The sequence below is a fragment of the Lepidochelys olivacea genome (genome assembly GCF_965140295.1).
Source record: "Lepidochelys olivacea isolate rLepOli2 genome assembly, chromosome: 5".
In the NCBI taxonomy this organism is placed as follows: Eukaryota; Metazoa; Chordata; order Testudines; family Cheloniidae; genus Lepidochelys; species Lepidochelys olivacea.
The window spans coordinates 22,137,288-22,161,369 of NC_140415.1; the positions used below are offsets into that span (position 1 = coordinate 22,137,288).

The 24,082-nt window shown below is 39.7% G+C and overlaps 1 protein-coding gene across 2 annotated transcripts in view; it reads left to right on the plus strand.

Annotated features, from left to right (window-relative positions):
* MALT1 (MALT1 paracaspase) overlaps positions 1–24,082 on the plus strand; it is an 80,336-nt gene that overhangs the window by 43,521 nt on the left and 12,733 nt on the right. For both annotated transcript variants that reach the window (XM_084629501.1, XM_084629502.1), the window contains 3 exons: positions 3,067–3,270; positions 16,880–17,057; positions 20,070–20,144. In XM_084629501.1, the coding sequence (XP_084485627.1) occupies positions 3,067–3,270; positions 16,880–17,057; positions 20,070–20,144 (457 nt within the window). The remainder of the gene's footprint in view (positions 1–3,066; positions 3,271–16,879; positions 17,058–20,069; positions 20,145–24,082) is intronic.

Genomic DNA, 24,082 nt, shown 5'->3' on the forward strand with positions numbered 1-24,082 from the left:
TTGCTTGACCTTCTTGTGAAATATAACCATACCACTTGGCCTTATTCAGTACTCTATTTTGTGCGTGGGTTCGTTGCATTTGGGCTGGAAATCTCTGATCAGCCCCCCTCCCTTCCCCCCCCCCCCCAAAAAAAGGCCAAATTACCTCTTCGTTGCAAACATTCTAAGTTATATATTTTTGACAGTCTGATTGCCTTAGTAGTCTATCTTTGATTGATTATTAGGTGTCCGGAATGGCAGATACAAAATATATGCCTATGTTCAACCTGATTTGAACATTTGATTTTCAGAAATCATAAAGTTTATAAATAGACAATTAAAAGAACCTCATAGCTTACAGGCATAGACACATCATAGCACCTCTGGTACCGTGTTTGTTACAGTCAAAGAATTCCTAATGTCTAAGTTAAGCAACAACTTTGATGCTCAGTTTCTTTTAGACAAGGGGAATTTCTTACTCCATTGTCCATTTTTGGGGATTTGGCCTTGAGGTAGCTTGAAAACGTCCACTGGAATTGGATTCTTTGGCTAAGAACCTTCCTTGTGAAAGGGAATAAACATAGACTGTAACAATAAAAGGTCAAAGCATTTTGTTGAAACAGCTAGATACAAGCTGTGTGCATAATGACAGGCGTCCATGCCATAATAAGTCACTACAGAGAGAAATTGATTGCTGTTTTTGCCTGAGCCAATTCAGTTGTGTTATACAGAAGAATCCACACAGTAGAAATAAAATGGATCTCGTACATCTTGACACTCAGTACAAGTTGAAACTCCGTACCTCATTACAAATTTTGTGGTTTTCCCTGTTACAAGTATCACAGTCAGATACTGGGCAGAAGTTATGTGCTGAATCATGCAATTCAGTCTCTCTTATTAACAGTTTTGAATGATCACTGGCTAGAGTTAATAAGCTTGCTACCAAAGTTTAGCGTGGTGTGATTTCAGATATTAAATTGTGTATAATAGGATCTAATTCTGGTAGCCAGTTTACTAGCAACTAATACACAAATTCCAGGTACAACCTCCTCTTCCCTTAAAATCATAGTTGAGAGTTAGTGCTTCCATGACCTTAACTAGAAGCTCTTTACATGGATTTATTTAAACATCCTTGCACTAAACCCTTTCTAGAAAAAGCATTGAGTTCATATCCAAGATATTAATAAACTCTACTGGCAAAATAGACCAGTACCTTTCAATTTCTTACCATAAGAATAGCACATGGAAATTCAACTTGTGTATGTTTAAGCAATTTAATTAGACTTGATGGCATGTAAATTGTTTTGTTAATTTATGGCTCCTAATTTGTAGTGTTAAGTAAGAATAGTCCAAAAATGCAGTGTGGTCAGCATAAATAGGCAAGTGTTAATAACACAACATTGTACAAAACATCTAAATAGGTGGTTATTGAAGCCCTGAAAGTGTGTAATTTTTAAGTATCTCTCTAAAATGGCTTTCATTATACTGTAGCTTAGCTAGTTATAGCACTTCCTATAAATGACCTGTTTCTCTCTTTCACTCGAAAACTATGAACAGCCCAAACAATAAATAGACTTGGAAGCAAATGGCTTAATTTTTTCTGCCATTTGAACAGGTATCTACGGAGCCTTGGTTCTTTTTTTTTATTCACAAAAAGAAAAGGAGTACTTGTGGCACCTTAGAGACTAACCAATTTATTTGAGCTTAAGCTTTCGTGAGCTACAGCTCACTTCATCGGATGCATACTGTGGAAAATACAGAAAATGTTCTTATACATACAAACCATGAAAAAATGGGTGTTTACCACTACAAAAGGTTTTCTCTCCCCCCACCCCACTTTCCTGCTGGTAATAGCTTATCTAAAGTGATCACTCTCCTTACAATGTGTATGATGATCAAGGTGGGCCATTTCCAGCACAAATCCAGGGTTTAACAAGAACATCTGAGGAACAGGGGCGGGGCGGGGGGGAGGAAAAAACAAGGGGAAATAGGTTACCTTGCATAATGACTTAGCCACTCCCAGTCTCTATTCAAGCCTAAATTAATTGTATCCAATTTGCAAATGAATTCCAATTCAGCAGGCTCTCGCTGGAGTCTGGTTTTGAAGTTTTTCTGTTGTAATATCGTAACTTTCATGTCTGTAATCTTGTGACCAGAGAGATTGAAGTGTTCTCCGACTGGATTATGAATGTTATACTTCTTGACATCTGATTTGTGTCCATTTATTCTTTTACGTAGAGACTGTCCAGTTTGACCAATGTACATGGCAGAGGGGCATTGCTTGCACATGATGGCATATATCACATTGGTAGATGTGCAGGTGAACGAGCCTCTGATAGTGGGGCTGATGTTATTAGGCCCTGTTCATCATCTGGACCTCGTTCCTCAGGCCTTACCCCTTACCATGCCGCTCAGAACAGCAGGAGCTCACAGCCACACTGCTGTGCTGTGCTGCAGGAGCGGCAGGCCAGAGTGCTGGTGGCGAGCTGAGGCTGTGAGGGAGGGGGAACAGTAGGGGAGGGGCTGGGAGCTAGCCTCCCCGCTGGTTGCTCAAGGGCTGGGCAGGATGGTCCCGTGGCCAGATGTGGCTCGCGAGCTGTAGTTTGCTCACCTCTGCCTTGGAGGCTTTTCAGCTGCAAAAAAAGTTTTAAAGATAAAGATGCTGTGAATCTTTTTGGGGGAGGTGAAAAGGTATAATTTAATAGTCAAATAAAACCAGACAGTTGCTTCCAAAGCAGTTTTGAAGGTGTGCACTTTCCCTCTTTCCCCTCCCCCAAATACACACATCGAAGTCAACTGGACTCCCCCTGCATGTATGAAAAGTCACTTGTGGGATCAGAGTCTAACTTCCTAACTTAAAGGCCAGTGATTCTGTGTGCATGCTTGTGCAGCTTGGGAATCTGTCATGCACTTCTCAGTGCAGGATCTGGGTTTTAATGAGAGAATCTGTTGTTCATGGTCAGCATAAAATACTACAATATACTAAATATTGCACATGCACTTAGATTTGAGAATAGCTCATCTTTTAAAAAAAAACACCTTATATTTGATTCAAAAATGTATAAAAATATGTTCATTTCTTTACAGCAATTGACAAGGTAGCTCTGTTAATAGGAAACATGAGCTATTGGAATCACCCTCAGCTGAAAGCTCCAATGGTGGATGTCTATGAATTGACCAACTTGCTGAGACAGCTGGATTTCAAAGTTGTTTCTCTGCTGGATCTTACTGAATCTGAGATGCGGAATGCAGTGGATGAATTTTTACTTCTTTTGGACAAAGGAGTGTATGGTAAGAAAGTCATGATCTGTCCAACTAATTTAGTAAAACATTTTTTGAGTCAAGAACACTCAGACGTTAACTTTCACCTCTGCCAGATCACTAAGTCCTATTTGACAGTAAAGCAGACTTCACTGTAAATAGCATGTATATGGGGGGAAGGAGGAAGTGAGTTAAACACCCGCCAACACATCCTGTGGCTTTGAGTAAAAGGTATTGTTGCTTTTATTAGTGAACAGATAAAATCTTTGAGCCTCTTTTAACCACACCTAAATGTATAGTATTCTGCTAAATACTGCTATGTATTTTCATATTAAAAGGTGTATTATTTGCTAAAGATTGCTGCATTTGTGTTGCTTGTTTTGGTAATGGGACATGCATAATTGTGATCTAGGGAAAAAACCACTTAAGCAAGAGTCAGCGCTGTGTAGTGTTTCCCAGAATGCACCAATACAGTAAGGTAGTGTAGCAGATGTAAATGCACAAACCTACTTGCAGTGGCGGAAAAGAAGCTGTGAGGAAACAATATTACTTGTAACCAGCTAGTTATCTGCCACTAACTGGTTACAAAATCACGAATGAGCCCTTTGAGTCATTGTGCTACATGCATTTGCAACTTTACACTCACTATATTTTGTTAACTTTGTACTCCTACAACTTAAAGATGATGTACAAATGAGGAAAAAGTTGTTTTGCTTCTTCAAGACATATAAATAAATTCCTTTTCTGCTTGCTTGTTTACCTTGGGACTGACAGGTCCTGTCTTTCCTTTTTTTGCTGAAGGTCTCACTGGAAAACCAGGAAACTGGAGGGGGGAGCTTTCTCAGCCTTAAATTACATGGGTAGTAATAATTTATTTGTATTACAGTAATGTCTAGAAGCCTAAACCCAACTTGAAACCCTGTTAAGCCCGGCGCTGTATGTACATAGACTAAGAAACAATCCCTGTCCTGAAAACCTTGCAATATAAATAAACAAGACTAAGACTGGGAGAAAATAAATGTTATCCATGTTTTTTTAAATGGAGCAGGGTATTGAACCTTTAACACAGATCTTTTCTCCCAACTTTTTGTCAAGCTTTTAGATTAAATAGATGGTAATAAAATTTCCTCTCCCTCCCAAGTTGTGGTGGTTTTCACTTCCTTGGTACTTGTGATGTTGTCCTGCTAGTTCTGCAGTAGTTCTCTATATGGGGTTAGGGTAGACAAACCTGAATTTCTAATGTGGAAAAACAAGCTCAGAAAGCTTTTAAAAAAAGCTAACACCACAATATTAGCCCTTCTGTATACGTAATGAAGAAACAAAAAGAACTCGAACTAAATTTGTCTTTATAAGTCACCGTTAGATTGTAGAGAAAGAAGCTGGGAACTCTAGTGAAAGATATGCCATGAACTTCTGATGCAGTTGCTTGTCTGCAACTTCAAGTGGCCAAGGGTTCATCAAATAGTGTTAAATCCTAAGGTCCCTGTGACGTTGCACTCCATATGTTTTATGGAAACATGCTTAAGAGTGTGAATACAATGTAACTGGAATATCTTTATGAAAAAGGTCTCTTGTGAGATATCATAACAAAGATTATAACCTACTGAATATATTCCTCCTATTTGTATATATGAATCATTCTTGTATCTGAAGCTAGAAATATAAAGTATAACTCTGAGGTCCTATTGTAATTATGCAAAGTGTGGGCCCTTAATGGTGGTTTAGAATCTTGATGGCTCCCATTGACTAGGACAATTGGTTGTGGATGGTTTATTTAGCTGTGTATGTGTGGGCCAGCCCAAGGGTAATGAAGAACGAGGCTTGCCCAAGGGGCAATTTAAAGGGCCTGGGGCTCCCAGCAGTGGCTGGAGCCTCAGGCCCTTTAAATTGCTTCCAGAGCCCCGCTGCTGGAGCCCTGGGGTAGTGGCTGCGGGGCTCCAGCGGCTATTTAAAGGGCCGGGGCTCCTCTGCTTCTACCGCCCCGGCCCTTTAAATAGCCGCCAGAGCCCCACCGCCACTGCTGCGGGGACTATATAGAGGACCAGGGCGGTAGAAGCAGGGGAGCTGCAGGCCCTTCAAATAGCCCCCAGAGCCCTGGAGTAGCGGGGGCTCCAGGGGCTATTTAAGAGGCCGGGGCTCCAGCTGCCTCTGCTGCCCCAGTCCTTTAAATAGGCGCTGGAGCCCCGCCACTTCCCCAGGGCTCCGGCGGCTAATTAAAGGACTGGGGCACTAGAAGCAGGGGAGCCCCAGGCCCTTTAAATAGCCTCCAGAGCCCCAGGCTGCTGCTGCTGCTACCCTGGTGGTGGGGGGGAGGAAGAGGAGAAGGAGGGGGAGCACTTACTTTACAGGGTGGGCTGGGGCTGGCTCTGACCCCCTCAGCCCTGCCCCTTCCACCCTAGGCCCCGCCCCTTCCGGGGGCCAGAGCTGGCCCCAGCGTACTGGTAAATCACTCAACTTACTTTCACCCCTGTCTTACAGTGACATGTGACCATGTCACCTGGTAATGAAATGCATCTTAAATCTGGTACTTTTCCATTTAGAAGGAGGGGTGGGGACCCAGAGAGACAAAAGAACCTTGCCTTGTGCCAAAGCTATAAAATGGGCGGTGGGAACAGAACAAAGGGGGCTGCCAGTCATGAGAACACCCCTGCTTTCCACCTAAGATGTCTGCTGGAACTAACAAGGACTGTACCAGGGGAAAGGATTGGGCCCAGACTAGGAAGGAGTCTAGTCTGTGAAAGAAGCTTATTGGAACATCTCTGGGGGTGAGATTTTAAGTGTAATCAGTTTCTTAATGTATTAGGCTTAGACTTGCGTGTGTTTGCTTTATTTTGCTTGGTGACTTTCTTTGTTCTGTCTATTATTACTTGAAACCACTTAAATCCTACTTTTTATACTTAATAAAATCACTTCTGTTTATTAATGAACCCAGAGTAAGTGATTAATACCAGGGGGAGCAAACAGCTGTGCATATCTCTCTATCAGTGTTATAGAGGGCGGACAATTTATGAGTTTACCCTGTATAAGCTTTATACAGCGTAAAACGGATTTATTTGGGGTTTAGATCCCATTGGGAACTGGGTATCTGGGTGCAGGAGGCAAGTAACCTGTTGAGCAGTTTTTGGTTAAAGTCTGCAGCTTTGGGGGTGTGGACCAGACCTGGGTCTGTGATGCAGCAGCCTAGTGTGTCTGGCTTGACAAGAAAGAGTTCTGGAGTCCCAAGTTGGCAGGGAAAACGGGCTCAGAGGTAATTTCAGCACATCCAGTGACAGTCCCAAGAGAGTCTCTGTGACTGAACTCGTCACAGTCCCAATTCAGGCAGAACTCAAACAGAACTGTTAGTGAACACCTCTGGTGGAACTTCTCCCTGAATAAATACTGCAGGATTTGCCCCTTCATATATCTTCATGTATTGTGTAGGGAGAGCAATATGTGGACAATGACAGGGAGAAATAAGTTAGAAAATGGCAACTATAAGCTATTTCAGGATTGAGATAAAAGTGTACTTTGCAACACAGGGCTAACTTTAATAAGTTTAAATTTAGAATGATATCCCCTGGATATTGACAAATTATGGATGTGCAAACTAGTTTACAGGATGAATATTGCACATCTGGTGTCACATTGAGCTTAAATTTCCCCTTTCCCCCTGGACAGGTTTGTGATTTAATTCACAAATTAACTATGCTAGTTAAGTATGCTAGTTTCTGGTGGAGTTTTTTGTCATTAAAAACTTGCCTTACAAGCGAGTCATTGCCAGTACTGTGATAATGGGCAAGAGATGAAGATTGAGCTATACTGGTGAAATGTATCAACAATTTTCTCACGAGCATGTGGCATGGAAAATTGATCTGTCTTTCCTAAGTCTCATCTTGAAGGGGGAAGCTGAGTTACTGTCTCTATTACCTTGAAAGTGGAATAGATCAATTCAGCCAAAACTTTACTTCTTTATTAGGGAGCAGGCCACCCTGAATTATCTGATGCAGCGTGTGATGAGAGGTCTGCTGTTGACTAGCTAGATTTGGGTTTTTTTAAAGCTGTTTTTGTGTAAATTACTTTTAAAATAAGGATTTAGGACAGAGGCTAGAATGCTAAACGTAGGTGTCCTATACAAATGGCTCTAGAATTCCCCCCCTACCTAAATTCAGCCAAGAAACTGCTTAATCTGGTATTTTACTGAAACGGGTGCCAGGCCCACATGAAGTTATTTCTCTGCGTGGCTTTCACACTCATGTGATACCTGATGCTTGATAGGACTGGCCGACCTGACATTCAAAATATCTTTCACCATTTATACATCAGAGCAAAGACTCACAATCATATGGACGTTTATTATAGCTGTAAAGTTCACTCAGCTTTCTGATGGTATGACTTCCATTTGCCTCTCATGTAAAATACTTACGTTGTTTCTTGTGTGTTTGGGTGAGCTATGGACTCCTATTCTGTTTAAGGCTCTCTGTTTAAGTTAGCTGTTAACATGAATTAAAAAAATTAAGTGACCAGAGACTTTGACGTAATTCATACTAGCTCCACGTCAGAGCATTTGCAAAGTACATTTATACAGTTTAACCTTCATTTTTCCATCTAGCTGATACCTGTGGAAGCCAAGCATGGCATCTCCCAGTAAAGTTTATCATTAAACCTTTATAAAACTACTTTATCATTTAAATGATCATTCTGGATAGTAACTATGAGTGTCTCAGAAGCAATATAAAATATGCTGTCAGGGTATAAATTGCGAGTGATTTATTGCGTTTTAGTGGGCACAGCTCCAAACATAAGAGGCACAGCTGCTACTCCCATTTAGACCTTGTTTCAGATATTCATGATATTTACCATGACACTGTGTAATTACTACTTGCTGCCAGGAATGTGGCATTTCAAACACTGTTCACTAAAAGTAGAACTGATAAACAAATTGGTGATGGTGGTCTTGGTACTTTAGTTCCTCAATATATTTGTTATTAAATGCAATGCAGAATTATTGTGCTCATCATATATAAATGAGATGAGAGATGTAACAGCATGCATTTTAAAGATTGAAAGTAATCTGGCTATTTTCTTAGTAAAAACTCTGGAGATAACTTAAAATGTTGATTTCTGTGATCCTGATATTAGTACAATAACTGTTTGTGACCACTGCATCTTAAATACTTTTGCTGGCTGCTCATCAGATATCCTTAACCCAGTTACTTGCCCAATGACAGGAAAGAAATCCAGTTACCATTTTAAAATAAACCTATCTGGGGCAGAAATGCTCTGATAAAAGGTGTTCCTGCCCACTTTGTTTCATAATCCTATGAAAAACATAGTATGTGATCATGTAATTAAAGGCTACTATATGCATACATACAGGAGGCTGGATTAAAGTTGCATAGGCATTTCCTAGCTTCTGAGTGCTTTTACAGCAGATCCTTTCAACAAGTCGAAGTATCTGAGGCAATAAGTCAGCAGTTCCCAAACTGGGTCACTACCCAAATGGAGTAACACCATCAGCAGAGGGGGTTGCGGCAATCCCAAGTGTGCGGTGGAAGCACTCTTGCTCTACATAGCATGACCTCACATGCATCATACGTCGGAGGTCACAGTGTGCAGAGGACACCATTTTGCTCTTCAAATGGTGTCCCCCATGAGGCATGACCTCTCACATGCCGTGTGTAGAGAACACCATTTTGCTCTTCAAAATGGCATCCTCCATGCTGTCTTGGGTCCTGGAAGGAAGTATTTCATCAAAATGGAGTCATGATGGCAAAAAGTTTAGGAACCTCTGCAATAAGCCATGTTTCCAGATTTCTGAAATATAAATGAGATGGATATGATGTATTGTAAGTATGTTTTATAGAGTGTGAGGCTCATATTGGCTCACAGGTCCCACTTTGCTGCCTGGCAACTTTGGTAACATCTGCAATCATATAGATGGTGGTTTATAGCTAATAATAAGGAGATTAGAGCCAGGCTTCCCTGACAAGTACCCTAATTTACTGTTTCTATATACTCACCCTGGGGGAAAAAAGGCTCCATAAACTCCCATAGTTTAGCTGTCATGTTTCTAGCTATTAACGTACAGCAGACTGACTGTTTTTCTCTGTCTTATTTATTTGTCCAGGGTTGTTGTAACATTTTTGTTTTTTGAAACCCAGCATGCTTAGTAAAGACACAATGAGAATGGAACCATTGTCAGTTCTTGAAATACCTGTGGCACTCTGCAACAAGAGGAAGGTTTGGATATTTATTATCAATAATATTCAGAGCTGTCATCATTAGTGACAAGTTTTGGAAGGGATATTAAACCTTCTCCTTCAGAGTTTAAGCCAATCTAACATTAGAAACAAGGATGAGACCTATTTGGGGGACAGATTATCCCACATCTGCCTATGGCAGGGTTCTTACACCTTCCTGGTATCTGGTGCTGGCCAGTGTCGGAGAAAGTATATTGAACTAGATGGACATATGGTCTGATCCAGAGTGGCTATTTCTATGTTCTGAAGGGGAGAGAAGGAGGAATTATGACAAAAAGTGGACAACCTAATGAGGATAAAATATGCCACCCATCTTTACTCTGTTTTTTTTAAAAAAAGCATTGGGGGAGAGAGGAATCTTCTTCCCCCAGCTCATCCCTGCAGCTCATCTCAACTCATATAAAGAACATTCTTCCTGAAAGAATGGCTGGCTGGCCTTCCTCTTGTTTAAGGAACTTGTTTTCATTTGTGAGGATTGTGTGACATGATAAAGTAATGACATCCAGTCCTCACAGGTGTAAACAAACAAGTCCAAGGCCAGCCGGCTTTCCTCTCAGGAAGAAAGTCCTTTAGATGAATCAAGATGAGATGCTGTTCTGGCAGATTGGGGGATGAGCAGGCGGAAGAAGATTCCTTCCCAATCACCCTCCACCCTCCAAAAAAGTATTAGAAACAAAAGTAGCAAAAGTGGGAGGCACATTTTATCCTCATCATTTTGTCCACCAGTTAGGCCTAATATCCAACACTCCAATTTTGTTTCATTACATTCTGGCTCCACATCATCTATTTTTAAACAAGCATAATTTCAACAGTCCTTGGATTATGTCAATGGGGCCTTTTTGGTTTAGACTAATCCAGTTTCTCTGTCTAGTTCTCTTGCACCAGTTTTTAACATTCAGTGTCTTAAACAACTTGACCTATTTTCATGGTTATTGTAACATCGTAAACTTTTGCTTACTTTTTATAATTGATTTTAGGGTAATTTTGTCCAATAATCACAACAAGGCCTGGCGTGAGTAGACATCATATTTTAGTGCAGATGATGCTTGATCCTGTCACCCTTCCTTTGGTACTGATCGATCCAGTTCTTGGCAGGATTAATCTACATAAAAAGCTCTGTCTAGTTCTGTGTCAGGGTTAGAATACAAGCCTATGCTAATGATTATTTGTACGATATTAATAAATGGCTGACTGCCTTTAAACAGAATAGGACCTAAATTTGGTCCACAACTACCAAGGACCAAGATGTTAATACTGTCTTATCGGTGGCTGTTGTAAGCACTGACTTCACTGGGATTATTTATGTGCTGAAAGTTTGGGTAAACATATTTTAATACCATACGGCATCCAGGCCATGGCTAAGTAGTACAAATTAAATTGCTAACTCTTCAGTTATTCAAACCTTTCTACCATGACTGGTAGTGGATAACAGCTCTCAAAGTGAAGAAACTTCATAAATCTGGGGACTCATTCTGATCTCACTCACTCACTTCATTGACATCAGTGAAGATACTCTTTATGTACTCTGATGCAAATAAGAGCAGAATTTGTCCCCTAATCTTTTTACATTGACCCTATGATCCTGAAAGCAGGAATATAATTGGACACACAGATGCTGCAACAAGTATCCAGGTGTTCACCTTTATTGTAAAAGCAATGTCAAGCATTCAATTTCCAACATTTCAACTAGTGTATATGTAATAGCGATTTGTTAAAATAGGACCATCCAAAATAAACTGGCAAAGTCTATTGAACAAACGAACACAATCAAGTGATTTAAGTTCTGCCTTAGAAGCCAGTTTGTAGATAATGCCTATGATTGGTGATCAGTTACTAAACTAGATAGTTTAGCCATTGCGTACCAGCCATATACAGGGAGAGCATTTGCAGAATGATATAACTAGCTAAAACAAGGAAGGCATTAATTTAGACATAAGTTTATTCATATGCCACACTTACCTGAGTAAAATGCATCTGTATATTTAAAACAAAGACAAAGAGAATTAATTTTATTTAAAAATACACCTATGCAACAGTTGCTCTCATGTGGTTTCGATATGTACGCAAGCACAGCCACAACTGAATTATTCACTCTAGTATGTTAATTTGCACAGTTTAAAAAAATCTTTTAAATACATAAGTTAGTGTGTTGCAGCAGAGATCATTTCATAGTACTGCTCTGTTAGTTCAAGTGGAAGATCAAAGGTTGAATGCCAGATGTGGTCTTATACTCTCTAAGACTGCTATGGTCCATTACTCTTCAAGCTAATGAAGGCTGAGACCTCCTATATCTTCTATTCCCACCTTCCATATCAGGCTCTGAATTTCTTTTGGGTGTGGTGGGGGAGGTGGTACATTTTCAGTTCAGAGAATGTGAAGTAGGCAAGTGCTCACATCTGTAGGGATTGATGCTTGTAATCTAGCTGCAGTCCAGAAAGATCTATTAAAGAATTTTTTATGTTGAATTGAACCTAGATGAGTAGGTGACAAGGATTGTGTTTTATATTGTGCAATAGCTACTTCCATGAGTTGTTCTACAAGGAAATTTTTTCAGCTTTCCATTTGGTCTAGGGTAGGAATGGGTTTAGTGTGAAAAGGTGCTTATAAACCGCTGGTAACATTGGCTAGACAAAGGAGTATAATCATCAGTTCAGGTGGTTAAACAATGTAAGGCCATGATTCAGGAAAACGTCCCTATTCAGGAGAGCATCTTAGCATGTGCTTCAGTCCCAGTGAAGTCAATAGGCTAATGAATGGGGGTAAGTAAAATTTGAAGGCATCCTGAATTTGTATCTGATTAGGAAGTTGATAGGCTCAGGAGCATGTCTGCATGACATTAGTACTATTTTCAATATTGAAGTAAAATACGTGTTGACCCCTGGAGGCTATTTAGAGTTGAGGAATGAAATGCTGTGTTGTTTCCATCCCTAGTTACATATGATATGCTCTTAGTGTTGTTGGGTGACTACCAAAGGTCATTACTAAAGCTGTTTTCTCCTGCTTACAGGCATGGGTTGTGTAAGCTGTGGAATGGTTTGGATGATGCCACTATAACAGTGGTACTAGGCTGACACAATAGGGCAGAAAAATCTGGGGCAACATTCTTTTTAAAGGGTTTGACTCTGTTCATTAGACACATGGACTGTTTTAACTAATACTTCAGTGGTTGTTATTTCCTGGTCTGTGGTGAGTGGTTATCTAGGTACATTATTGCATATTTAGACCTGTATAAATAAAAGTTTTACTAATTTAGGGTTAGATCCAAAGCATTTTAAAGGATCCCTTTGAATACAGTAAGCTTTGAATGAAGTCCTTTAGGATCATGCGCAAAGTGCCTATTAAGCAGATGCTTGGCACTCAAGTTGTTTTCTAACTTCTCAAAACTCACCAGTCAGCTGTAACCACAGGAATCTTGTAATTGTCTTACTGTTAGTTTAGTTTATACTGCAGATTGTTTTAACTAGATGTTATGTCAACTGTAAACCCTTTAGAATTGTACCTTTTTAATCAAGTGATGCTATTATAAGTCTCTGAGCTTCTGCCAGGTTTGAATGGCATCAAAATTCAAGTGGCATTTAAACAATTTTTAGGCTCTCACTTGTCTTGTATTTGCTTTCTGTGCACTTATCTTTACTCTGAATCTAGGTTTACAGTTTTCCATTGGGTTGTGAGCTGTGCTCATTGCATGTAGCAACTTTAAAGGTCTCTGTGTGACTTGGAAGCTTATAAATAATTGAAATTGTTGGTTTAGCTTAGAAGTGCCATGTCAGTCTCATGGTATTTCTGAAACACAAAGGACTGTAATTTAGTTGAAGTTGCTTTTCTTTTATTCCAATAACTAAAATGTAAATCTAGCTTTCTAAATATAAAAGCTGACTTTGATATAGGTGATTTCAGTGTTTTAAATGCACCTACTCTATTTTGAGCACTCAGAACGTGAAATTTTATGATGATGGGTGGTTCATAATTCCATTCATTTATTTTATTTGTATAGAGCCCCAGTCATACTGCCTATGAGGAAGATCCATAGCTGGCATATATTGTCATAACTCCACTGACCTCAATTGACTTATAATAACTTTCACCAACTCAGTATCTGGCTTGGCAACTAGAGTGTACTGCTGACTAAAGTTCCTTTTAAAACCAGATCCTGCAATAGATAAGTTAAGGAAATACCAGGAAGAGGCAGTGGGAAAATATATAAGCCTGTGACCATGAGTTATATAAAGAACAACTAATATACCATAAAAATTTACAAGAGGCAGAAATCATATTCACTGTCATAATTTTTGTTTTTGTTACTGAGATTAAATAGTTTTTATTTGATTTAACTGGTTTTCTTATCAAGGCAAGATATCAAGTATTTCTATTCATAATAGGCTAAATCTAAGGTTTAGACTAAAGTTAACCTTTTGCAGTAAGAAAATATTTAACTGTAATAAAATTTTCTCTGTAAAATGTTTATAGAATGTTTTGAAGACTTAAAGTACTATAAGTGAATATTTATTACAGATTTGATTCAAAGATTATTTTAAAGTGTTATCCTAATCAGTCTAGTAAGAATTTAACTTGAAAAAAAATTTTTTTTAATTATCCAGCAGAGAGAGACACACATCACAGTCATGAATTCTGAACCTGTAAACAGACTTAGAGACCAGACCTATTTTAAAAAGAGTTAAAGTAGTTTAATAACAGATACCTAGTCCTATGTCCTCTCAGTTTTTATGATGTAACAATTGCATTTTTCTAAATTTCAAAATGTTTCTCTCTCCTATTGCTGTAACAAAGCTTCACAAATACAAATGGAGAAGCTGGCTATATGGGGGAAACAATGAAACTGATGATACACAAAGTAATGCCAAATATAAAGAGTAAGCAAGCTGGAAAAATAGAAATATATTTTCTCTAATCGTTTAGTTATAGTAATTTTGGTTACTCATGATAGTAGTGGGGGGAGTTTTCAGACAAGTGTGTCTTTTTAAGTTGACAGTATCCCTTTAACGTTAAATATGTTTGTAACTTTTAGCTATGTAATTCAGTATTATTCCTTTCTGTCTAATATGAAATCTGAACTTACAGATATGCAGATGTGCATGTGCAGGAGCTGATTATACAAGTTAGTACAGCTGCTAACTCATCTATGCACAATTTAACCCTTTGTATAGATCAGTGGTTCTCAAACTGTGGTTCGGGACCCCAAAGTGGGTCACGACCCTGTTTTAATGGGGTTGCCAGGGCTGCTGTTAGACTTGCTGGGGTCTGGGGCTGAAGCCTGAGCCCCACCACCTGGGGCCTAAGCTGAACGCTGAGGGCTCCAGCCCTGGGTGGCGGGGATCAAGTTAAAGGGCCCCTGCCAGGGGCTGCAGCCCTTGAACTTCAGCTTACACACACGCACGCACACACACATCCTGCTGCCGCCAGGTCCAGTGGGTTCAGGCTTTGGTCCCTTGAGTAATTTTTGTTGTCAGCAGGGGGTTGTGGTGCAATGAAGTTTGAGAACCCCTGGTATAGATTATGCGCTATACTCCCATAACAGGCCATAATTCTAGTTGCTAAATGGATTTTTACAAATATTTATATTCAGACTTCAAGGGCATCTTGTTTATACGACAGAATCATAGAAATATAGGGCTGGAAGGGACTTTTAGAGGTCATCAAGTCCAGCCCTCTGCGCTGAGGCAGGACCAAGTAAACCTAGATCATCCCTGAGAGGTATTTGTCCAACCTGTTCTCAAAATCCTTGAATAAAGGTCCTTCCTCAGCCTCCTTTGGAGGCCTATTCCAGACCTTAACTAACCTTATAGATAGAAAGCTTTTCCTGATATATAACCTAAATTTCTCTTGCTGCATATTAAGCCAAGTCCTTCTCCTCCAATCTTTCATGGGCATGGAGAACGATAGATCACAGTCCTCTTTAAACAAGCCCTTGACATATTTGAAGGCTATCAGGTCCCCACTTAGTTGTCTTTTCTCAAGACTTAACATGTTCTGTTTTTAATCTTTTCTCGTAGATCAGGTTTTCTAAACATTTTACCATTTCTGTTGCTCTCCTCTAGACTCAATTCAGTTTGTCCACATCTTTCCTAAAGTTTCCTAAACACAATTGGATGCTGTACTCCAGCTGAGGCACCAGTGCCGAGTGGAGCGGGACACTTACCTCCCAGATCTTATATACAACACATCTGTTAATATTCACACCAAAATGAAATGAAGCTTTTTCACAGCTGAATCATATATTGTTCATGCATATTCAATTTGTGAACCATGACAACCCCTAGATCTTTTTCACCAGTACTGTGAACTAGCCAGTTATTCCCCATTTTCTAGTTGTGTATTTGATTTTTTTTCCTTTCTACTTGTAGTAATTTACACTTGTCTTTATTGAATTTCATTTTGTTGATTTCAGAGCAGTTCTCTAATTTGTCAAGGTCATTTTGAATTCTAATCCTGTCCTCCAAAATGCTTATGACCTCTCCCAGTTTGGTGTCTGCATATTTTCTAAATATATTCTCCACTCCGTTGCCCAAATCATTAATGAAAATATTGAATAGTATCTGACACAGGACTGACCCCCTCTGGTACCTCACTAGATATACCCTCCCAGGTGGACAGTGAATCATTGAGAACCATAGTAGAACCTCAGTTACAAACTGACCAATCAACCACAAGCCTCATTTGGAACTGGAAGTACATGATCAGGCAGTAAAGACTTTATTAAAAAAAAAAAAAAAAAGCAAATACTGTATGGTACAGTGCTGTGTTAAACATAAACTATTAAAAAATGGGAAAGTTTAAAAAAAAGACTTCATAAGGTAAGGAAACTGTTTCTGTTCTTGTTTCATTTAAATTAAGATGATTAAAAGCAGCATTTTCTTCCGCAGTGAAGTTTCAAAGCTGTATTAAGCCAATGTTCTGTTGTAAATTTTTGAAAGAACAACCATAACGTTTTGTTCAGAGTTACAAACATTTCAGAGTTAAGAACAACCTTTGTTCCCTAGGTGTTTGTACCTCTGAGGTTCTACTGTACTCTTAGAGTATTGTTTTTAAACCAAATGTACATCCACCTTATAACAATTTCATCTAGACCATATTTCCCTAGTACATTGTTAATCTAAAGCAATGTTATTTCATAAGTACCTACTGTCTTGTGTTAAAGCAATTTTACTTACCCAAACTCTTCATGTTATGTTTGCACACAGTAGGGTCAATAATTGCCTATTTTTATTTTGACTTTCTGCCCAATCATTGATGATATTAATTGAAAACTCTACCTGGATTAGCAAAAAAGTTTAATTTCTCCCAAACAACGTAGATGTAATGGGTAAAATGCTGGCCCCAGTGCAGTCAGTGGTGGCTTTTTAATGTGTGCGTATACCATATAATCTACTTTTTCCTTTCAGGTTTATTATATTATGCTGGCCATGGCTATGAAAACTATGGGAACAGTTTCATGGTTCCGATTGATGCCCCAAATCCCTATCGGTCTGCAAACTGTTTGTGTGTGCAGAATATACTCAAACTGATGCAGGAAAAAGAGACTGGGCTCAACGTGTTTTTACTGGATATGTGTAGAAAAAGGTAGGATTTCTAGTCTTGAAATGCTTACTGTAAATTGTAACTGTGGATTAATCAGTTTCCTTTTCATGGGAGGGTGAGGAAGGCTAGGGTGACCACATATCTCATTACTTTCCGACACAAAGTGTGAAACTCTCTCCTATTTTCTTTAGCGTTCACACAGCAACAGCAAATTACAACTGGAGAAGGGGGAGCATACTTTAAAAAACAAACAAAACCAGCTAACCAAATAATCAGCTGCTTCCAGGGAATAGGGAGGAAGCTAGAACCACATGTGGCACTTCATGCTATAAATGTTTTTGTAAGTACTTAGGTGGATGGAGGTTGGAGAGAATTTCTAGCTCCAATGGGTTCTGAGAGATCTTAGAGACTGCTCCAAAAATGTGAAAACATGAAGATGGTAATTCAGCTTATTATGTATTTTTGCATCCAGATACAACCTATCCGCTCAACAGGTTAAAGAGAAATGTACTAAAGCATCAAACTAGCTAGATAAAACTGATAAGAGTTTTAAGTCAGCAGAGATTGCTGCTGTCTACTGCGTCATAAGACTGCTGTGGCTGGAAGATTTTGTGTTAAGAGCCACTTCAATTAATATGTAGAAACCTTTGATGATATGGAACTGTTGCAAAGTCCTTCATTTGTGACATTTTTGAAGACAAATAGATTTTTGTTGACTCCTTGTATACCAGTGTTACTGGATGATGCTTTCTCCTGCCTCCTGAAAAACAGTTTTATATATACAAGTTTAAAAAATGGAAAGGTTTAGCAGATTTATTTTAATTTAAAGAAACTTAGTTGACTTTCTCCACATGTAAAGTAATAATAAACCCTGTACCTAATTCAGCTTCCATTTGAAGTCCTCTCTTCAGTCAGCCCCCAGAGAACTCTTATTAAGGACATAAGAATGGTTGTACAAGGTTATGCCAGTGGTCCATATAGCCCAGTATCCTGTCTTCCAACAGTGGCCAGTGCCAGATGCTTCAGAAAGAATGAACAGAATAGGGCAAATTTTCAATGATGCATTGCCTGTCGTCCAGTCCTAGCTTCTGGTAGTCAAAGGTTTAGGGACACCCAGAGCACGGGGTTGTATCCGTGACCATCTTGGCTAGTAGCTAGAATAGCTAGAACCTATCCTCCATGAACTTATCTAATATTTTTTTCAACCCAGTTATACTTTTGTCCTTTACAACATCCCCCGGCAATGACTAGGATGGCTGCATCTGTATTGCAGGAAGGAGTACTTCATTATGTTGGATTTAAACCTGTTGCCTATTAGTGTCATTGAGTAACCGCTGGTTCTTGTGTTACATGAAGGGGTAAATAACACTTCCTTATTCACTTTCTCCATACCATTCATGATTTTATAGACCTCTAACACATTCCATCCCTTCATCGTCTCTTTTCTACTCTGAACAGTCCAATACTTTTTAATATCTCCTCATATGGAAGCTGTTTCATACCCCAATAATTTTTGTTGCCTTACTCTGTACCTCTTTCAATACTACTATGTCTTTGTTGAGATGGGGTGACCAGAAGTGCACACAGTATTCAAGGTGTGGGTGTACCATCTATTTACACAGTGGCAAGATATTTTCTGTCTCATCGATCCCTTTCCTAATTGTTCCTAAGATTCTGTTAGCTTTTTTTTTTTTTTTTTGGATTGACAATGCACATTGAGCGGCTGTTTTCAGAGACCTATCCATGTTGACTTGGAGATCTTTTTTGAGTGGTAACAGTTCATTTAAATCGCATCATTTCATATGTATAGTTGGGATTATGTTTTCCAATATGCATTACTGTTTATCAACATTGAATTTCATCTGCCTCTTTGCTGCCCAGTCACCCAGTTTTGTGAAACAGTGAGGTGGCAAAGTTTGCTTTGGACTTAACTGTCTTGAGTAATTTTGTATCATCTGCAAACTTTTCCACCTCACTATTTACCCCCGTTTCCAGTTCATTTATGAATATGGTGAACAGCAATAGTCCCAGTATGTATCCTGGGGGGACATGGCTATTTACCTTTCTCCATTGTGAAAAGTGACTCTTTATTCCCACCATGGGTTAAAAGATAGGAAACAAGTTACCTTTTATCCTGTGACTGCACAGTTTGCTTAAGAGCCTTTGATGAGGAACCTTGTCAAAGGCTTTCAGAAAAAGTCCTGCACCACAGCCACTGGATCACCCTTGTCCACACTTTTGATGACACCCTCAAAGAATTCTAATAGATTCGTAAGGCATGATTTCTCTTTACAAAGGCTGTGTTGATTCTTCCTCAACATATTGGATTTATCTGTGTGTTTGATGATTCTGTTCTTTACTATAGTTTCAATCAATTTGACGGGTACTAAAGTTAGGCTTACTGGCCTGTAACTGCCAGGATCACCTCCAGCCTTTTTCAAAAATTGGTGTTAACTTAGCTGTCCTCTAGTCATCTGGTTACATACCATGGTTAGTAGATCTGCAGTTTCACATTTGAGTGCCTTCAGAACTCTTGAGTGAACAATATCATCTAGTCCTGGTGACTTATTACCAGAGAGATTATTCCTCATGACCACTACAGTGTTTCCAGAGCCTGTGAACTTCATTGCTAATGCAACATTAATAACCCAATTAAACGTCACATTCTACTGGCCGAAACAAAAATGTAAGAAATATGGCAGATTTTCACATTTCAGCCTTGCTCATGTTGCATTTTGAAAGGAAAACCCATCAAGTTTCCATTAGCCTAAAATGACTGGCAGATTTCAGTGGTTTCAAAGACTTCTGGCTAGGACCGTGGCCAAATTCAACAGCAGTTAATATAAGGTGCCCTCATCTAGTCAATGCATAATATTTGGCTGTCTATTGTTTTCATGAAAATGTTGATGCAGCTAATTCTGTTTACCATCAGTGGATTCATTCTTGATTTAAGAAAGAAAGAAAAATTATCTGTTTTCTATGACATACACTGTAACACTTCCATGATTGGGTTGTCAGATTCACATTCTAAACTTTTGTTTCCGTTTATTATAGAAATGAGTATGATGATACCATTCTGATCTTGGATGCCCTGAAGGTTACAGCTAATATCGTTTTTGGATATGCAACGTAAGGAAACTTCCTCCAACCCCATCAGATTTCAAGGCCAGAAGGGACCACTGTGGTCATTTAGTTGACTTTTTTAAAAAATAGTCCATTCAGTAGTGTAAGAGCACCAGTAACTCATCTCTAATATATGTTCCTACGCTATCCCTGGGCTATTTACATGAATGATTAAAATTGCTCTTAAATTCTGTCTTGATATTTTAGAGATGTACTGGCTATGGTCAGGTCTACAGTAAAAAGTTAGATTGACCCAAGTGCATCGCTCAGGGGTGTGAAAAATCCACACCCCCTGAGTGACTGTTGTTAAGCCAACCTAAGCCATGGTTGGACGTTGATAGGTCAAAGGACAAATTCTTCTGTCAACCTAGCTATTGTCTCTTGGGGAGGTGGATTAACTACAGAAATGGGAGAACCCCTCCTGTTGCTGTAGTGTGTATCTACACTGAAGTGCTATAGCAGCTCAGGTGCAGCTATAGCATTTTAAGTGTAGACATAGCCTGAGTGTAGACATATCAGATGTACATTTTAATAGGTTTATTTGCTGTTCCCCATTCAAATGTGAGCTACTGCCCTCAAAAGCAGTAGATGCTAGAGCTTATCTCCCTAACCTGCTGAATGACTCATCTGCAATTATTTTAATAGTCAACTTCAGGGATGCTCCAGCTCATTTCGAATAAATATTAGTTTGGTATTAAAAACTATGGAGAAATAGAAAATGTTACTCCATATGCCCATAATGATTGAAATATATTTTTGTGACAGATAGCAGTTTCCTACAGTATCCTGAATATGAATTTTATTTAATTGGGTTTAATGCCTGTGGAGTCATTGTATTAAAAATGCAGTTGTTTGAGTTGTAGGATTTTATATAATTTTTCTAGGCACATGACCCATGTAAATGCTAGGAACTTCAAAGAACTGTTTGGGCAACACATGAGAAGTGGGTTTTTTAGGAAGTACAGGGTGACCTTTTGGAACCACGCCCTAGGGGAAAAAACCCACTGTCTGCTGTTTGCCTGTTCCTGGAAACTCCAGCTCAAAGACCCCCTCAACTATATGAGGGATGGAATAAACTTTTAATGAGGGTGCTAGTTTTGAGCTAAGGCTGTTATGAACTGGTAACCACAAAAAGAAAAGGAGTACTTGTGGCACCTTAAAGACTAACCAATTTATTTGAGCATAAGCTTTCGTGAGCTACAGCTCACTTCATCGGATGCATAAAGTGGAAAGTACAGTGAGGAGATTTTATATATACACACAGACCATGAAAAAATATTCATTGTAAGGAGAGTGATCACTTAAGATGAGCTATTACAGCAGGAGAGTGGGCACCCTGACAGCAGGATTGTCTGGCTATGTAGACTCCTTCCTCAGGCCCTACGCTACCAGCACTCCTAGCTATCTTCGAGACACCACTGACTTCCTGAGGAAACTACAGTCCATCAATGATCTTCCTGAAAACACCATCCTGGCCACTATGGATGTAGAAACCCTCTACACCAACATTCCACACAAATATGGACTACAAGCGATCAGGAACACTATCCCCGATAATGTCAAGGCTAACCTGGTGGCTGAACTTTGTGACTTTGTCCTCACCCATAACTATTTAACATTTGGGGACAATGTATACCTTCAAATCAGCGGCACTGCTATGGGTCCGCATGGCATCACAGTATGCCAACATTTTTATGGCTGACTTAGAATAACGCTTCCTCAGCTCTCGTCCCCTAATGCCCCTACTCTACTTGCGCTATATTGATGACATCTTCATCATCTAGACCCATGAAAAAGAAGCCCTTGAGGAATTCCACCATGATTTCAACAATTTCCATCCCACCATCAACCTCAGCCTGGACCAGTCCACATGAGATCCATTTCCTGGACACTACAGTGCTAATAAGTGATGGTCACATAAACGCTACCCTATACCGGAAACCTACTGACCGCTATTCCTACCTACATGCCTCCAGCTTTCATCCAGACCACACCACACGATCCATTGTCTACAGCCAAGCTCTACGATACAACCGCATTTGCTCCAACCCCTCAGACAGAGACAAACACCTACAAGATCTCTATCAAGCATTCTTACAACTACAAAACCCACCTGCTGAAGTGAAGAAACAAATTGACAGAGCCAGAAGAGTACCCAGAAGTCACCTACTACAGGACAGGCCCAACAAAGATAATAATAGAATGCCACTAGCCATCATCTTCAGCCCCCAACTAAAACCTCTCCAACGCATTATCAAGGATCTACAACCTATCCTGAAGGACGACCCATCACTCTCACAAATCTTGGGAGACAGGCCAGTACTTGCCTACAGACAGCCCCGCAACCTGAAGCAAATACTCACCAGCAACTACACGCCACACAACAGAACCACTAACCCAAGAACCTATCCTTGCAACAAAGCCCATTGCCAACTGTGCCCACATATCTATTCATGGGACACCATCATAGGGCCTAATCACATCAGCCACACTATCAGAAGCTCGTTCACCTGCACATCTACCAATGTGATATATGCCATCATGTGCCAGCAATGCCCCTCTGCCATGTACATTGGTCAAACTGGACAGTCTCTACGTAAAAGAATAAATGGACACAAATCAGATGTCAAGACTTATAACATTCATAAACCAGTCGGAAAATACTTCAATCTCTCTGGTCACTCGATTTCTGATCTCAAAGTGAGTATCCTTCAACAAAAAAACTTTGAAAACGGACTCCAACGAGAGACTGCTGAATTGGAATTAATTTGCAAACTGGATACAATTAACTTAGGCTTGAATAGAGACTGGGAGTGGTTGAGTCATTATACTAAGTGAAACTATTTCCCCTTGTTTATTCCACCCCCCCCCCCGCCCCCACTGTTACTCAGATGTTCTTGTTAACTCCTGGAAATGTGCTGGAAATGGCCCACCTTGATTTTCACTTCAAAAGGTTTTCTCTCCCCCCACCCCACTCTCCTGCTGGTAATAGCTCATCTTAAGTGATCACTCTCCTTACAATGTATATTTTTTCATGGTCTGTGTGTATATATAAATTCTCCTCACTGTACTTTCCACTTTATGCATCCGATGAAGTGAGCTGTAGCTCACGAAAGCTTATGCTCAGATAAATTGGTTAGTCTCTAAGGTGCCACAAGTACTCCTTTTCTTTTTGCGAATACAGACTAACACGGCTGCTACTCTGAAACCTGTAACCACAAAAGAGACCCTTTGGCAAGGTATGGGGGGCTTCAAAGACTCACCTTTCAGAGCCCATATTGGAGACAGTTGGGTGATATCCAGTAAGTTTGTTAGCATGCATGTGGGTTCTTTTCTTGTATTGAATGTTTTCTCTAATGATTATACTTAAGAATAAAATAGGCTTGCATAGGAAGTGCTGTGTGGTAACTCATAACTGTGGCAATTGCACTGTTCACCGTCTCTGAGGACAAAGACAAAGCAGATGTGCTTAGGCAGTCTGACTTTTCTGGGGAATTCACAGTATAATCCGAGAGCTATGCAATCTGGAAATAGCCTGGTCAGGAGGAAGTGAGATGCATGTCTCCACCCAAGAGAGGAGACAGCCAGGGGAGCCTGAAGCTGAGAGTGAGGGCCCTTGCTGGACTATAGAGGGGGAATATAGATGTAGTTGCCCTGAACTATGACATATGTGTCATTTCTTACTATAGCCATTTTGGTACCAGGACATACCAGAGACACGGTGGGCGAGATAATATCTTTTATTGGACCAACTTCTGCTGAGCTCTATAGAGCTCAAAAGCTTGTTTCAGTTAGAGCTATTACTAGGGCTCTACCAAATTCATGGTCCATTTTGGTCAATTTCACGGTCATAAGATTTTTAAAATTGTAAATTTCATTATTTCCGGTAATTAAATCTGAAATTTCACTGTGTTGTAATTTTAGGGGTCATGACCCATAAAGAA